The sequence below is a fragment of the Adiantum capillus-veneris genome, chromosome 3, assembly GCF_014529385.1.
Source record: "Adiantum capillus-veneris isolate H3 chromosome 3, ASM1452938v2, whole genome shotgun sequence".
Lineage (NCBI taxonomy): Eukaryota > Viridiplantae > Streptophyta > Polypodiopsida > Polypodiales > Pteridaceae > Adiantum > Adiantum capillus-veneris.
Genome location: NC_140933.1, coordinates 124,307,707 through 124,324,944, shown reverse-complemented (window position 1 = coordinate 124,324,944; position 17,238 = coordinate 124,307,707). Strand labels below are relative to the sequence as shown.

The 17,238-nt window shown below is 43.1% G+C and overlaps 1 protein-coding gene and 1 pseudogene across 1 annotated transcript; both read left to right on the top strand.

Annotated features, from left to right (window-relative positions):
• Nucleotides 1–4,955: 4,955 nt before the first annotated feature.
• On the top strand, nt 4,956–5,688 carry LOC147461648 (uncharacterized; annotated as a pseudogene).
• Nucleotides 5,689–9,707: 4,019 nt separating this feature from the next.
• Nucleotides 9,708–11,060, top strand: LOC147461647 (uncharacterized). The gene has a single exon (XM_086506009.1). It carries the CDS (start codon nt 10,530–10,532, stop codon nt 11,058–11,060), a length of 531 nt encoding a protein of 176 aa, XP_086362135.1. The 5' UTR covers nt 9,708–10,529.
• The last annotated feature ends 6,178 nt before the right edge of the window (nt 11,061–17,238 follow it).

Here is a 17,238-nt window from a genome sequence, read left to right as displayed (position 1 = left end):
TCATGAGTTGCTGTCCAGGCAAGTGAGATGCACTTTAACGTTGGCAGAGCTGCTCAAGATACGACCACATATGTGGAAAGAAGTGAGCACATGCTTAGAGAAATTGGGTCTAAAGGATTCGCAAGAGACGCTTGAAGCAAAGTTGGGTGACGATCAAAAGACAAAAGCTAGTGTCAAACCTGTACCAGTAAACAAAGTTGGAGATTACTGTGAAGGTGAGGAAGGCAACACGATGCTACCACTAGAGTTCAATGACGTCAAAACCATGGAAATTTTGGATAGTGGAGCAGGTGTAGCCATAGTCACAAAAGATCTTTGGGAGAAATGGGGAAAACCAGCACTCCAAAAGAACAGAATGAAGCTACAATTAGCCGATGGTTATGTCGAAAGACCCTTGGGAATATTGGAAAAAATCATCGTAACGTCATGTGGTATAGAATATGAGCATACGTTCGCAGTAGTTGATTTCGGTGACAGGAATAACTATGAAGTTATTCTTGGAAGACCCTTCATGCGCCAGCTCATGATGATACAAGACTGGGGCTACAACTACCTATATCTTCGCCACATGGACAACATCACAAGGATAAACCTCAAAGATTACTCTTATCGTGATGTGCAACAAACACCTGTGGAGGATTTTTACTCAGCCACAGCAGCTAATTCCAAAATTCAAGCATTTCTGGTCGAAAAACCTCAACTATGGATGTGCGGAGCTTCAGACAATGGAAGCTTGGATAGAAATGAGTGCAAACTGGAAAGAAGTGTAGTGGATGATGCATATATTGCAGAGCCATTTCCAGAAGAAACCTTCGAGCCTTTGGAATGGATGTAGATCTTAGCTACACTTGATGTAAGCACTAAAGAGACCACTCCCACAAAGTTTTGTGACAGTGAAGGTTTGGACTTAGTCCCCCTACGCATGCTAAAAGCACTTCACACGATAGACAACGGCAATGAGGAGACTACAATGGTCAATGAAGTCGATGAGATAGAGAAGCAAGTCCAATGCCTGACAATTCAAGACGAAATCTCTATCAAGGACTTAACTCCTTGCTCTTTAGCTCAAGAGACGATACATGACACTGAGTCAAAAAACGAAGGGATCCAATGAGAGTGCCTCTTCATAGAAGATGCAGATGACGAACACTCGACTAGGAAGCATAGTGAGTCTGAGGATGAAATGAGGATTCCTTTGACGATACCTAGACCACCCCACTATAAATTGCAGCGCTACAAGAGGAAGATCTAGAGATGATACAAGAAAACCAACCCGATGCCGGAGCTAGAAAGCGAATTACAATTCTTAATGCTAGTCAAGTCTGAAGACTGCATTAAAGATGGGGTAACGGGGATGTATTTCAGAGAAACAAAACGAAGAATGAAGAATCAGCCACCTAAAAAAGAACTTGAGGCTAAAAGAAATATTTCCGCTAAAAGAGCGCGACGTGAACAACGACGAGAGAATTTAGCCAAGAAAAGCTTGTACACCAACGAAGAATGGACCACAGAGCTATCAAATAGCACAAAAGGAAGCAGTTCAGTGCAGGATGGAATCAGTGTTCCTTCCCACTATAAGCGATATACTATTCAGGATAGGCGTATATGTTTGGAACAGCCTGTTCGAGAGAAGAAACAAGTCGGGACATCGTATGATGGTCCTGAAGAAGCGAAGAGAATTGATTTAGAAAACCCTGGAGAAGAGCCTAAACCTACCTACATTGCCACGGATCTTACTACAGAGGAAGATTTAACATTAATCGATGCCCTTAAGGAGTATAGGGATGTTTTTGCTTCGTTTTACAAGGACTTGAAGGGTGTGGATCCTGTTATCTGTCAGCACACCATTCCCCTAAAAGTCGATGCAAAACCTAGCAGACCAACATCCATATACATACAACGAAACCTTTGCTAGAAAGATAAAGGAAGAGATAGACAAACTTATGGAAGTAGAATTCATCTATGAGATTGAACATACGGAATGGGTGTCACCTATTGTGATTGTCCCCAAAAAGAATGGCAAGTTACGAGTATGTGTCAATCTTAAGAAAGTGAACGCTGCTACAATCAGGGATAACTATCCTCTTCCCATAACCGAACACGTGCTAGAGAGAGTAGCAGGCAAAAGAGCGTATAGTTTTCTGGATGGATTCTCTGGTTACAATCAACTGGGGATCAAGCCAGAAGATCAACACAAAACTGCTTTTGCTACAGAATGGGGCATATATGCGTATAGAGTGATGCCATTTGGGCTCACCAATGCACCAGCAACCTTCCAGAGACTGATAAGTCACGCATTCAAGGAGTATCTTTGAAATTTCTTGGAAATCTATATGGATGACCTGTGTGTTCATTCCCTTGTGAGAGATGAACATGTAGTTCACCTTAAGAAAGTCTTTGAGAAGTGTAGAACATATAGAATCTGCCTGAATCCTGAAAAATGCGTATTCATGGTTAGACAAGGGAAGATATTAGGGCACATAGTGTCAGCAAATGGGATATCCACAGATCTTGAAAAGATTAAAGTCATAATGGAATTACCCAGACCTACAAATGCCAAAGGCGTGCAAGCTTTTATGGGCCATTTTGGATACTATCGCAGATTTATCTACATGTATGTTGTGATTGCACGACCTTTGTATGCCCTTATCACTGAATTCAAATGGATTGAAGAATGTGAGGAATCCTTTAGAAAGCTGAAGGAAGCGTTGATCACGACTCCTATCCTCAAGGCTCCAGATTGGACGAAAGAATTCCATGTTCACATAGATGCTTCAGCTATAGCGATTGGGTGTATCTTAGCTCAACCTGGTGACGGTAATATGGATTTCCCAATATCTTACGCCAGTAGATAGCTGAATAGTGCTGAGAAGAATTATACCACCACTGAAAGAGAAGGTTTGGGAATGATATACGCTGTAAAGAATTTCAGACACTATCTTCTAGCCAATCATTTCACCTTCTTTGTAGATCATCAAGCACTACTCTACTTGGTGAACAAACCATGCAATACGGGAAGAATCTTCAGATGGTTCATCATATTGCTAGAGTTTGACTTCACTGTAGTAGTTAAAAAAGGTACAACCCACCAACGAGCTGATCATCTTTCTTGAATCTTAAGCGGAGAGCCACCAATGGGGATTGATGATGATCTGCCTGACGCTTACCTTTTCAATATAGAAATGATTCCTCGATGGAGTCAGAAAATTGTCCAAATCCTGTCTATCGGACAAGTTTCAGTAGGGCCTGAACGACTGATGTCACCAAATGTGGTCTTTGAAAGCAAGAACTTCAAGTTGATTAGTGGAAGATTGTATTGTCAAAATGCTGACGGTATATTCCAATTATGCGTTGAGCCAAATGAGATTCCACTATATCTGGCTGAAGCTCACACAGAGGTCATCGGAATACATCACGGATTCCACCAGACTTCCAGGAAGTTGAATCGACTTGGAGTGTATTGGCCGCGGCGGATGAAGAAGGATGTGCACAAGTACATTCAAGAATGTGCACGATGCAGAGCCAAACCACCGGTGGATCATGCCACCTTATACCAAGTGACCATAGCACCTAAATGGAGTCAGTATATAGTCGATTATCTGAAGGGGACTCCATTTCCCGAGAAAATGAGCAAGACAAGGGAACGAACAATAATAAAGGAATCAGAAATGTATCAACTGATTGGAAATCAATTGTATAAACGAAACAAAGACAATCAGTTAAGGCTATGTGCATCGGAAAGAGAATACCTGCCAATCCTACAGGAAGCACATGCAGGGCAGGCTTGTGGCCATTTCTCAGCAGAACGCACTGCGCAATTGATTATGTTTTCAGGGATATGATGGCCGACACTCCTTCAAGACGCGGAGATGTATGTCAAGCGATGTGACAACTGCCAACGTGCAAAAGTTCCTATGTGAAAGGACAATATTCCTCTTAGACCTATGCTAGGAACTAGAGCATTTGCCAAATGGGGAATTGATTTCGTGGGTCCGATCACACCGGCCTATAGGAGTCACGCTGAATACATCATTGTGGCTACAGATTACTTAACGAAATGGGTCGAAGCAAAAGCCACAACTAAAAATGATGCACGCACCACCGCTCAGTTTCTATATGAAGAAATTTTCACCAGATATGGGCCACCCATAGAAACAGTTAGTGACCGAGGAACCCACTTTGTCAATGAAGTGATTGAATACTTGCTTGACGAGTTCCTTGTCATACATAAGAAGTCAACTCCATATCACCTGCAAGCCAATGGCTTAGCGGAGAGCACAAACAAAGTCTTATGCACAGTGCTCACAAAAATAGTGAATAACAATAGGACTAATTGCGACCAGAAATTGCACGTTGTAATTTGGGCATATAGAGTGGCCTATAAGTCTGTCCTAAATACAACACCATACAATATGGTGTATGGTCTTAATGAAATATTGCCAATGGAATTCCTAATTCCTACTTTAAGAGTGGCACAAGCACTCGAATGGACAGGTCATGAGCTCATACAATGCCTAGATGACCTAGAGAAACTTGATGAAACAAGAATGAAAGCTGTCATAGGCATCTATGCGCAAAAGCGCAGAATGAAGGAGTTCCATGACAAGCACCTGATAACAAAAGAATTTCAGAAAGGTGATTATGTGCTTGTCTACAAACTCAAACAAGAAACCAAGAAATTGAAGAAGCGAGGCATGGGACCCTATTTGATTACAGATATATCATCTAGCGGGGCCATCAAACTTGCCACATTAGAGGGAGAGGAGATGCCTAATTGGATTAGTGGATGCAGGTTAAAGAAATATCATCTCCCGCTAACTCTAGAAATGCTTGAGAGGGTGCATGCAGCAGGTTGTCAAAAAGCTACAGCCAAATTTATCAAAGAAGAAGCACGGCTTCGACAACTCAAACGAAAGCAGCAGCAACAGGGATTCAACAAGCAAAAGTGGAGTCAGATGTATCAGATTACTCCTTTTGATCTCGATGATGAAGATGTTGATCCTTGCATTCCGATTGAAGTGACCCAGGATAAAGTTCCAACCTATGCCTTAGTGGATTCAGGAGCTCATTACAACTACGTCACATACAGTTTCTTTAATCAGCTGACAGGTGTTCAGTTAGTGCCGGAATGTTGCTGTTGTGAAGCCTTCAATAATGCAATTATCATAACCAAAGGCTGGGCGGAGATACCGTTGTATATCAATGGCCTGCTGTGCACTCATCAATTTCATGTGTGCGATGTTCAAGATGATTATTCCGCCATCATATTTGGTACAACCTGGCAAAGGAGATACAAAGCTTATTTGCACTGGTCAGGTAACCAAATGTACTTTCAAGCAGAGGGAAAGGTCAGCAAAGTGTTGTTTGCAAGCGAGGAGGAGGTCCCTCATTAGTAACTACAAGAAAACAATCAGAAATTCCTTCCTCCACCACCTGCACTTGTTTCAGCAACTGTACAACCGTCACAACCAAAGGAAACTGTTGATGCTGCATGTCATGTCAGCATTGAAGAACCAGTGTCACAACTTGCACTTCCTCACACCAAAAAAAGGCCTCAACATAAATCCGGAATTCCACAGTTACCTCGCCCAACATACAAGCAAGTTTGGCGGCCAAAACAATCAAATCCACAATCTCCACCGCCAAAGCCTAGCCAACAACTTGTCTGGAGAGCGAAGCCACCACTAGTGCCCAACACATCGACAACATCCAACAAATATAGGTGGAATCCAATCAAACCTGCTAATGTCATTACTCCTATACAGAAAACCAAGCAGGTTTGGCGGCCCAAGCAACCCAAGCCAACAGTTTCTCAACCCCCGCTGCCAAAAGGCAACCACACGGCAATCACAGCTGCTCGACAATCCAAACAGTACACCCGCGCCCACCCACCGCCCAGGCAAATCAAACCCAAAAGTCCTATTCACTACAAACAAGTTTGGGTTCCTAAACAGCCCACCAAAATTGCCGTCTCGTATAAATGGCAACCCAAATGAAAGATTCCAAACCCAAAACCGGCTACATCCAGGTTGCAATGGCAACCTAAAACACATCAACAGGTACTCAACACGTCAACATTGGTCAAACCACCACCAATTCTGACCATGTCCGAGAAACTTAGTCTCTTGAAAGCATTCTACCACTTGGAAACCACGCCAGCAGATGCCCTTAATCAATATGCTTAAGAACCTCATCTTGCACAAATTAATTTTTCCATGCACTGACCACGTATGCATGCATAAGGCTAATTACACGGCCTTGCATAGGCACCAATGTTTTACCCATGCACAACACCACTAGTATGACACAATGTCGTCCAGGAGGACTCCAGATAGGCGGGGGGGAGGCATTCCAAATGCGGACCCAAAATGATGATAGGGCAGTGTATTCAAATGTTTTCCGACTTATTTTGTGTTTTATTGCGAATTTTCTTGACCAAGTTTGCATTTCTACCCTGAAAAGTGGTAAAAAAGGGGAAACTGCCAGATATATACCCCTAGGTGTGTGTAAATATGTACAAAATTTAGTTTTTAGCTATCTTAAATAAATACAAGATATCGGGACATCCTATGATTTTTCAGATAATTTTTGGAGTGATTTGCTATTTTTTTGCTATTTTTCTCTTTTTATTTTCTAATAAATAGTAATAAGCCGCCAAAAATAAAACAGAGATACAAGAAATGTTTCCTAATATTAGGAAACCTGCAGGAATTTTCAGAATAGATTTCCAATGTCAACAGGTCAGGTTGCGGAAAATGACGGAAACCATATTTTTAAAGCGGAAAGGCTCAAAGTGCAAAAGTGATGGAATTTGGCCATACGGTGTCCAAATCGCAAAATTTTCGATCCGTAGGTCATCTAACATGTGAGTTGGGACTAACCATGGGGGTGGTTGCACTTGCACATCCTAAGCCCCAGGTATGTATACCCCAAGCCCTCATTTCTAAGCTCATTTGCTACTTGTCCTTGTGAAAGAGAGCTTGAGAGAGCATATTGCTACCTGCTTCCACCTGCCACCTGCTTCCACATTGCAATCATGGCTACCATGAGGGGTAAGTACAAATACTTTTCAAGTCATTTAATGCTTGTTGGACTCATTTACAAGCAGGTAACAAGCACACACAGGGCTGGGAAGGCACAATCCCGTAGAAAACACAGCAGACTCTAGAGACCACCAAAGGCTATAGGACTTCACAGAGACCTCAGAGATAGGTCTAATAACAATGCCACATAGGCATATGCTAACCTGGAAGGCCGAGACCAACACAGAGTCAGCAGATGGCTTTGGGAGTCTGGGAAGACACCACACCCAATGTGGATGTCAAAAATGACAAGTGACCACACCAAAAGGGTGTATAGGGCCTAGCTACAATGTCCCAACACAAAACTCCAATTGCATGTCACTCCTGTGATCCCCCAGACAGTAAGCGCTCTTATTGTCTCTAAGGGATTTTTGGCCAATTTCTCAACTTTGAGCACATATGCACCTCAAAATACATCAATATACATGCATTTGACCCACAAAATCACAAAAGCCCCATCCTTAGACAAAAATCCAAGCTCATCAGTCTGCCAACGTCAATCCTGGTAAAGAAACCATGATACCCAATTCCAAGTTGAGAGCCAAGCTCCACAATTGCTTCTTAGAGCCTCTATGAGCCATCCATAAAGCTACATTCTCAAAAAGTTCAAAAAATGCTCAAGAGACAGTAAGCGCTCTTACTGTCTCCCATGTCCAGACTACTACCAGAGTTTCCAGATAGCTCCTATACATCACCATGATTACATTGGCTAAGACTCCTACCAAGTAAAAATGCAAAAAATCATCACTTAGCCATTTCAGTCACCAGCTAGAAAACTCTGGACCTACTGTTGCCAAGGAGCATCACACTATCAAAGTCATCACACCAAAAATCATCAAATGATGCCTTCCAGCTAACCCTAGCATTACAGATAAAAAAAAACCCAGCTCCATATCACTCTAGAGGTAGTAAGCGCTCTTACTGTCTCAATGTCCAGAAGTTCACTTGCACCCCATCAAAAGCTGTATCTAGCCTCATTGCACAACGTTTGTGAAACCACAAGCACTGTGCATCAAAATTTCACTAAGTTACCTATTTATACAGCTCACCTACCATCTAGGGTTTGCCATATCTCATGGTATGTTGCTCCATATTACACCAAAATTGGGGAGTACACTCCACATGCATTGTATTACATGCCTATGCACTCATTGTCACCTCAAAGTGCCAAAAACACCTACTGGAGACAGTAAACATGCTCACTGTCTGGTGTTGCTAAATTGTCAGTTTTAGTGTTTTGGGCTTGCAAGCATGCTTTATACATATATTTTGAGTGTTACTTGCATTTGATGATCATCAAAGATTCAGTTGAAGCTCCTATCCAGCACTCTGACTAGACACTGACAACTTTCAAGTTGGTGGTCTGCTTACAGGGAAAATGCAAGAAGAAAAGAGTCCATAGCCAAGAGACCCAGAAGAAAGTCCATCAAGCAAGAATTAGAAGAGACGCCCCCTTATACTATCCTGAAGAGGACAATGAAGGAAGCAACCACCTACCAAAAGAGAGAGCTTTTGGAAGCACACAGTGCAACCATATATGAGGGAATATTCAGAACCCCAGACAACCAACTGGTGGATGTCCCCCTAACCCCAAGAGAAGTCTACGGGCTCACTAGCCAGCACCAAGATGACTTGGAAAAAGTGGATCTCCATAGATATTTTGAAATGGAGCCGTGCGGAGTAGATTTACAGAGAGCTTATGAGCTTCTGCACACATTTCAAGCAGATGGCATTGCCCATATCACCAATATGGCCAATGAAAAAGTCCAAGTACACATAAGCCAAGAAGTTATTGTAGCTGCACTGAACCTGTCAAACACGGGGATGCCAATGAGGGCTCGACACGAAAGAGAGACAAATACATTTGTAAAGCGGGATTCAGCCGCTACATTTGATAGCATTATCTGCGAGAGGGCTCGGCTCCCCACCCGGATTTATCAGCACTTCTTCCATATTACAGAAAAAAGACCGCCCCGCTTCACCACCCCCAACCATGCAGTGGCTACTACATTCTCATGGGCTTGCCGACAACATGCCCCTGTGGATATATATCATCCACAGTACATTCATTGTAATCCCCTTCACCTCCGAAGAAAGGGCCCTGTCAAATATTTAGCTGCACTCGAAGTTCTAACAATAATTGCATATGAGGCCATTGTGGCCACAACTCAGCTACCACCTGCTCCCTCCCAACAAGATTGGTTACAAGATATTGATTCCTCTGACGACGAGCCACCCAAGCCAAAGGCTAAGCCAGTGAGGGCAGGATTAAGAAGGAGGTTAGTGACAGTGCAAGAAGAGGAGGAGGAAGAAGAGGAAACACATCATGAAGCCTCGCAACCAGAAAGTGATTCCGAAGAGGAAGAACAAGCGGGAACCTCTTCTAAACCACAACCAACACAAGCATCAGAGCCGGAGACTGAGGGAGAGGAAGAAGAACACACCCCATTGATGACAAGGAAAAGGAAAATACCTCCCACAACTCCAGTACAAGAGGATCCACTACAAAAGAAGGCTCGCCTTGAACGCCTAAAAGAAGCATACAAGAAGCAACGGGTAGTAGCCGGTGACCTTGAGGAGCAATGGAATCCACGAGAACCACGTGTCAAAAAGCCCTCAGTCACCATGGCCGAAGAGGACCTCCTTCTCAAAGCATATCTAAAGGAAGAGGAGGAAAGACTTGCCAAAGAGAGGATGGAAAGAATGGGGGGCTCAGCAGCATATGAACCACTTGTAACAGAACAACAGCCTCCATCTCCTCCTCCACAATGTGAAGAGCCACACATCTCAAAAGCACAACCTGCACAAGCAACACAAACAGAGCCTGAGATAGCTAAAGACGAAGCTTAGAAGCAAAAGAAAGATTCAACTCAATTGAGTGGAGAAATTGCGGCAAGAAAGGTATCTGTCTCTGTAACAAGAACTTACATACTAAGTCAACAATATGCAGGACTTGAAGGAGAGGGAGAGCCAGAGGTCCAAAGTGCTCCAATTATTTTCAACCTCGAAGATGATGAAGCGGCTCCGCCTCCAAAGGAAGAAACTGTCAAGCTTGCTATGCCAGAGAAGCAAAAAAAGGCTGAAAGTCTAGCTCACACCAATAGCTGAATCATCAAAGGCACGAGAAGACACATGTGCAGTACCGGTTATATTCCACACTCCGCCACAGCAGTGGTTCCACCGCCGATGTAGACCTTCGGTCAAGGCTTGGACTTCTTTGCTTCTCAAATTACAATGATGACCGAAGGAATGAAGCATCAGGCCAGGTAGCTTGAGCAAGAAACAACTACAAAGAGCTTGCAGCTTGAAAAGGAACTCCAAGAAGTAGCTCAACTAAAAGAACAGCTAGCCAGCACTAATGATGAGCTAAGAAAACTACATACTCAGTTTACAGCAGAAAAGGAGCTGCATCAGAAAGCAAGACATGAGTATAGTGGACTCAAATTTATGTATGATCTGGGCACGGATCACATCACTTCCTTAAAGGCCCAAGTCCAGCTTCAAAGTGAAATCATCGACAAGCTCAAAGGCTATGCAACACCCGAGGCCACCTCCTCCTCGGCTCAAATAGCTATGCAAGAAAAAGATCAGAAGATAGAAGAGCTCGAGAAGAAGCTGAGGATGGAAGCCTTCCAGAGAGAAGAGCTGGTAGCTCAATCTATGCTACAAAAAGACCAACTCCTTCTAGAACTTAATGCAAATTTAAAGCAACAGTTGGCACTCTTAAAAGCTTCAAGTTCACGGCCAAATATAGCGCCTACATCTACCAGGCCTGAAGCCAGGCCACTAGAGACAGAAGGGACTGTACAACAAGAGATGCCTCCAGAGGAACCAATATCTGCACCTGCTACAGAGCAAGAGCCTACTACAGCTGAAACAGCAGACAAAGAGCTTACATTGAATGAATTGGCAGAGCTGCAGTTAAGAGAGCGCATGGAGACCCTCCATGAGAGGTATCATTGGAAGAGCCTAAGCTGAGAGCAGCGTATACTACACTCTACAAATGTCGCTCACCTGACTCCCCAGCAGATAAATGAAGCTTGGTATGTGCGCATGCTTCCCTTGCCACTGATGAAGTTTGAATCTCTTGATTTCAAGCAGAGTATATTAGCTGAGCTTAAAAGGACGACAGAGGAGCAGCAGGTGCCGGAGAAAAGTCTTGAACCTACATGGCGACAGAGATGGCTTAAGAAGCATCCAAAATTTCTTATCCATCAAGTCCATGCACCTAGATACATTAAAGAAGATCCTACAGTACCATGGGGGTAAAACGCAATAGGCATGGTGAATCTTCCCAAAAGGAACAAAAGATGAAGACTAAAGGGGAATATAGCAAAAAGCCGTCCAAGTCACGACGTAAAATTGACATTGTAGATTTCTCTTTGGGTGAATGTTCTAAACCATTATTTGGTTCAAGATGTTTCTGTGCAGGGCCCAAAAATCACCAGGTACCAGTTACTCCACCTAGCACCTAGGGTGAGGACACAATGGACAAAGATGGTTAGCACTAGATGACCAAAGCCAAAGATAGCTGGGGCTATCTCTGGGAGGAATCTAGATGACATACTACTGGAGTGATGGATGCTTACATCAAAGGGCAACACATCTCCAATATCTACATCGATGGTGGCGCACAAATATGCGTCATGAGTGAAAAAATAATGCACCGTTTGGGTTTAGAGGTGAGTCGACCGGCACCATGCCTAGCCAAAATGGCAAATAATTTAAAAGTTCAATGTGTTGGTGTCATAAATGCAGTTAGGATAAAGGCATTCAACACTGAGGTAGATGTGGACATCTTTGTCATGCCACATAAAGGGGAGGGCTACCCTATCATTCTATGGAGGCCTTGGCTTATGGCTATGATAGCTAAGCAGGACTGGGACACCGGCATAATCCAGATGAAGGATGCAAAAGGGAGGCCAATACTTTACGACATGAAGATAGGTCAACAATGCAACATGGATCTAGAAACCTCTATGGATGAGTTTTCTAGTGGTGACTCTTCAACCACTTTAGAGGAAGAGTCAACGGGGAGTGAAGGAAGTGATAGCTTCATTGAGGTAATGGGCCTCACATTCAACCACAAAAAGGTGGGCCCTTCAAATTTGCAACCACATGTGAAAGTGGTGAAGACACTTCAACTACCCCTATGGCACGAGATTGGTGGAAGACGACCAAAAGTTATATTGACGACCACTTGGCAAGTCCTTTCTAGAGAAAGACTCATGCAAAGAAATGCAATTGAGGTCTACTGGCACTTTAGGTTTTCCTTTCTAATTGTGAAAATTGTGTGTAACCTTAATTTGGGAAGCTCTTTAAGTTGGGTTGCGACAAGAGTGGAAGGATTGACATCAACAACTAGTGGAATCAATCTAGGAGACACCAATCAAGGAAGAATGGTTTTGCATACCAGTGGTAACATGGAGTCATTTTTTGAAATGTGGTTTGCAGTTTATCTTTTGTACATGGTGGGCTATCTTGTGCAACAGGCATCCACCATGAAATCTATCCATGTGGGCAACACGTGTCTATCAATTTGGCATGAAGAAGGACAACAAGCAAGATATGAGGATTATGGCTTCTTACTCCATTTAGGCTATGTGTCTGGACAAGGAAGCCATGCATGGTGCCGCTTTGGAATACTTTCAAGGACTGATCAAGTTCTTTCCATACCTTCTATCACTTATGCAAGAGTTAATTCTTGTGCAGCTTGTGGACTCAAGAATCATTATAAGTGTGATCTTCTGAAGAAGGCATTATTGCATACAATGGATTTACGCTTAGTGTGGGACCCAGGTGGACAACGAAAAGAACTTTGGGGAGCCTCATGCTTCCAAGGGATCCATTATTCCCTACAAGGATCTACCCGCCACCAAGGAGAAATCCTACTCTATTTCAACATGCTCCAGAAGAAGAGCTAGAGGCATGAATACCTCTAGCCTTAGGGGTAGGGCTAATGAGGCAAGGTTTTCTCTATTTCAACATGCTCCAGAAGAAGATCTAGAGGCATGAATACCTCTAGCCTTAGGGGGAGGGCTAATGAGGCAAGGTTTTCCATGCATGGGAACCCCCCATATATTTTTTTGCCCTTTTACCAAAATATTTTCTATTATATAAGTTACTTTTGATTTTTCTTCCCTTTTTCACAAATGTTTTAGCCTTTATTAAATAAATAAGACTTATGCTAATCAATCACGATTTAGCATAAATAAGTAAGCTTTCTTTGTTGATCTCTCTTTTGACCTTAAGCATTAAATATATATATATTATAAATTACATTATATATATATATTAGTATTTTCTAATATATTTTTCATGTATATATATTATTCCACCCTACCAAATATTTTATTCACTAGTTTTCATTTTCAAACCTCAACCCCACTTTCAAATTTCAATAATACCTCCATCTAGATGATTGTCAATCTTTTAAAAACTCTAGGTCATGTTTTCATACACATGAAGGAGCTTACACTTGAAGGAAAGAGAGAAGTCCACTCAAAAGGGACCACCAAAAGACCTTTGCAGCCACAAATAATACATTATTTGGCTGAATTTTGTAAGTAGAGAAGAATCCCGAATTTGAAGGAGTGTTCAACATGAAAGATGTAGCTCCTGAGGTCAACTTTTAGCTCACATTTTTTCAGAATTTTTGGAGTTATGAACGCGGAGCTATGATTTTTGTGGTGGACCCCAGTTTTCTCGTGTAATGGTGACACAGGCCATCCCCAATTTTCTTCCCTCTAGAATGGCTATGGTTCTACAAGTCTTCAAGCATGATTACAAGAGACAAGGATCTTTTAATGAGGTCTTGGCTAGTCTAGAGTGATTCTATCACCATTTTTGGAGGATCCATCGTCATCAACAACTATCCACCTTCGACAACCTCTCTTATAAATTTCTTACCTCTCTCTTCTCTCCCTAATAAGCTTATGTCTAGCCAAAGCTAGACTATTGTAAATATCTCCTATCCTCTACATCCTACCCACATTCTCTCTTCTTCTCTCTCTATTGACTTTGGTATTTTAAATAATGAGGAGACAAGATGGGATCCACAGTCACAGGCACCCCATTTTCGTAGTCACCAGAGTGGGTCACTCACTTCAATTAGAAATATTGCTAAATCCTCTCCTCCTTCCCTATATAAGGAGGTCATGAGAGCTCAGAAGGGGGAGAGATAAACACACACACACACACACCTATCCATACATACTCTTGTGCTACATGCTTGTAGCATGAACCCTAATCACATAATCACAACACCATCACCATCATCATCACCATCGCCATGCACAAAAGATGAGCACCACACCTCCACATCACTTGTAATTAAGGGTTGAAGGCACAATTTCAAGAAGAAGAAGGGTGGACACACTCATGATATTCCTCACCATCAACTCCCATCTCTCCATTATGCCTCCTACGATCTTGTTCCCTTCTCATATTCTTGCCATACTCTACCTATTGTATTTATATTTTGCAAGCAATCAACACACTCCATCTTGGTGCCATACCTTGTGTCGCTTTGGATACATCTCATTGTGAGTATGGTATATGCTTGTTCCTTGCCCTTTTTTTTCTGCTTATGTTAAGGTGGGCGGATTCGCCACCTCTTGTATGAGAAGTGAGCATACTCGCAAGTTTCCCTGACCTCATTATCTTCCTTACTACATGCACGAGTAGCGAGCCCATTCTCACTAATTCACCACTCCTCTCACCTTATTCTCCGACCACCCCATTCCACATTTGGATGTGGATCTTGAAATTGTTTTCCATGGTATGTTTCATTGTGTATATGTATGAGTCCTAGCCGCATATTGTGAAGGCGGTTACGCCGCTAGCGGAAGCTAAATAGCGAGAACTCAACCAACAACAGAATTTTTCAGACGAGGACGGAGCTTGACCCGCAGGCGCATGGAAACAACTATGTGGGTGTCAAATCACCTACTCGACCTTCTAATGACAATCACTACTAAGGAAATCAAATCTATGTTCTAAAATACGCAAGTGACTGAAATCCGTACTACGAACGAATGCTATACGAAACAGGATCTAGAATCATTGAATCGATCTCAAAGTCAGGGGGAAGTCTATACACTAGGTAAAAACAACACCCCAAAGACTTGAACTGCAAAATCAACCTATAACCACTCCGTGCGGTAAACGCGTATGAAGACAGGCCGAAAAATACAGGTGATTGAAACTTGACTCCAATGGTACTAATGTGTAGCTCTACTCATTGTGGTTCTATAGATATGCTGCACGCTCCATTCCGACACACGAGTTGGAAGAAAACTCACACCGAAGCTCGTAGGAACTTACCACACATAGAAGCCGATAGCGCGCACTCTTGGTATCTGTGCGTAGTTCTCGCCGTTGCTAACACAATGGCGGTGTCGCTTTTCCAATGGCGGCTCCGTAGCTCGCGTAGCAAGTAGATAAGACTCTCTCCCTCTCTCTCTCTGTCTCTCTCTCAGACACAGTCACGGCGCTCAAAAAACTCACTTTGATTAATGATCTGAATCCCCTAGGTTACAAAAACTTTGGCTTATATACCTCAGCCTTGGAGGTGAGAACATCTCTAACTAATTACATCAGCAAGTGAAATTACTTCGGGATTACAAGCTGGAAACTCAATTGAGTCCCGTTACTTAATGAATGGCTCAAATCAAAATTAATGTCGGAAAGACATTTATTACAATCAATGGTTACAAAATGATGAGTGTGAGAAAAAATGTGGGTGTGATCCTCTACTGGCTCAGCACTCCCCCCCCTCCGCGTTCATGTCGTCCCTGACATGAATTTTATGCTTGGTCAATAAAGTCCTGTCGTATTGAGCATGTGCAAATGTGATTCGTATCGTAGGTTGCCGATGGTCAAGGTTGGGCCGAATATTTTGCTCTCATGGGTGAAAAAGCCGGTGTAGAAAGCTTCTTCGAATGTTTGCATGTGGAAGCTAGGCAAAAACATAATCCTTTGGTATAGGAGGTGTAACACTTTTGGAGAAGGCTGCAATGAAAGATCGTACATCATATCAGTCACCGTGTCGGCCGTCGATAGTAGACTCGAGGTCGTGGCTTTATCTGGCGCGAACACTTCAATGCAAGCTAAGAGAGTCCTGCAGATTTTCTTGAGCATCTGACATGAAAGGTTAGGAGAGCCAGTAAAGAGCTTGATGGTGCCCGTTAGGGTTTTCACCATGTAGGCTTTACCTATTCTCTCTCCTGCCTTTGGTCCTGGCATCCTGGGATAATTAAGCCAATTTGGCTTCTTTTCTGTAATCCTGCCATGCTCTTTCCAGTTTCTGACTCTTGGCACCGGGCAGAAGGTTGCATCCTTCCGAATCTCCTTTGGTGCCTCCACCAAGTAGATGAGGTAGGCTGGGTATTTGTTCAACCAACCTTTCCTCCATCTAGGTTGTGAATCTACTATCTTCTTTGATTGTTCCTCCTTTGTGATGTCGCCTTCGTAAAGAGCGACATACTGCTCCTCCTTTATTCTCTTTTTCGTCTTTAGCACTTCAAATTTCATCAAGGGGAAAGGTAGGCTGGGTTGCATCCACTGTTCATGGAGCACTTTTGTGTCTAGTCCCTGAAGTCTAATGGAGATTAGGAGTCTCCTCTCCCATTCCATTTCCGCCTTGGCACTCTCCTCTGCTGACTTTTCTATTTGGTCATGGAGCCTTTGTTCTTCTTCTTCAGAGATTCTTGAAGTCGAGGCCACCTCTTGAGCTGGGGCTGGATCTTCAATTGTGGTTGCCTCTCCAGTTTCTGGTAGCTCTATGGCTACTCCACCTGATTCTTCTTGTGGTACCTCTGTCTCTCTTCTTTGTTGTTCTTGTAGATCTTGGAGCTGTTTGCGGAGGGCCTCATTCTCTGTCCGTAGTGTTTGATTTTCTAATGTGAGCCTCTCCTCTGCGGCCAATGATCCCTCCGCAATGTGCAACCTTTGCACTTGCTCTAATTTGAGCTCTCTTTGTAAGCTTCGGACCTGGTCTTTCAAAGCTGGTATGATAGCTCCCTCTTGTTCGGTTCTTGCTCTGCTAGCTCTAGGGGTAGACCTGAGTCTAGTGATTGTTCTTTCTTGGAGCTCGACTCTTTCCCTTAGCTCAATGAGCTCATCCTTAGCCGCGTCCAACTCATCCAACTCATCC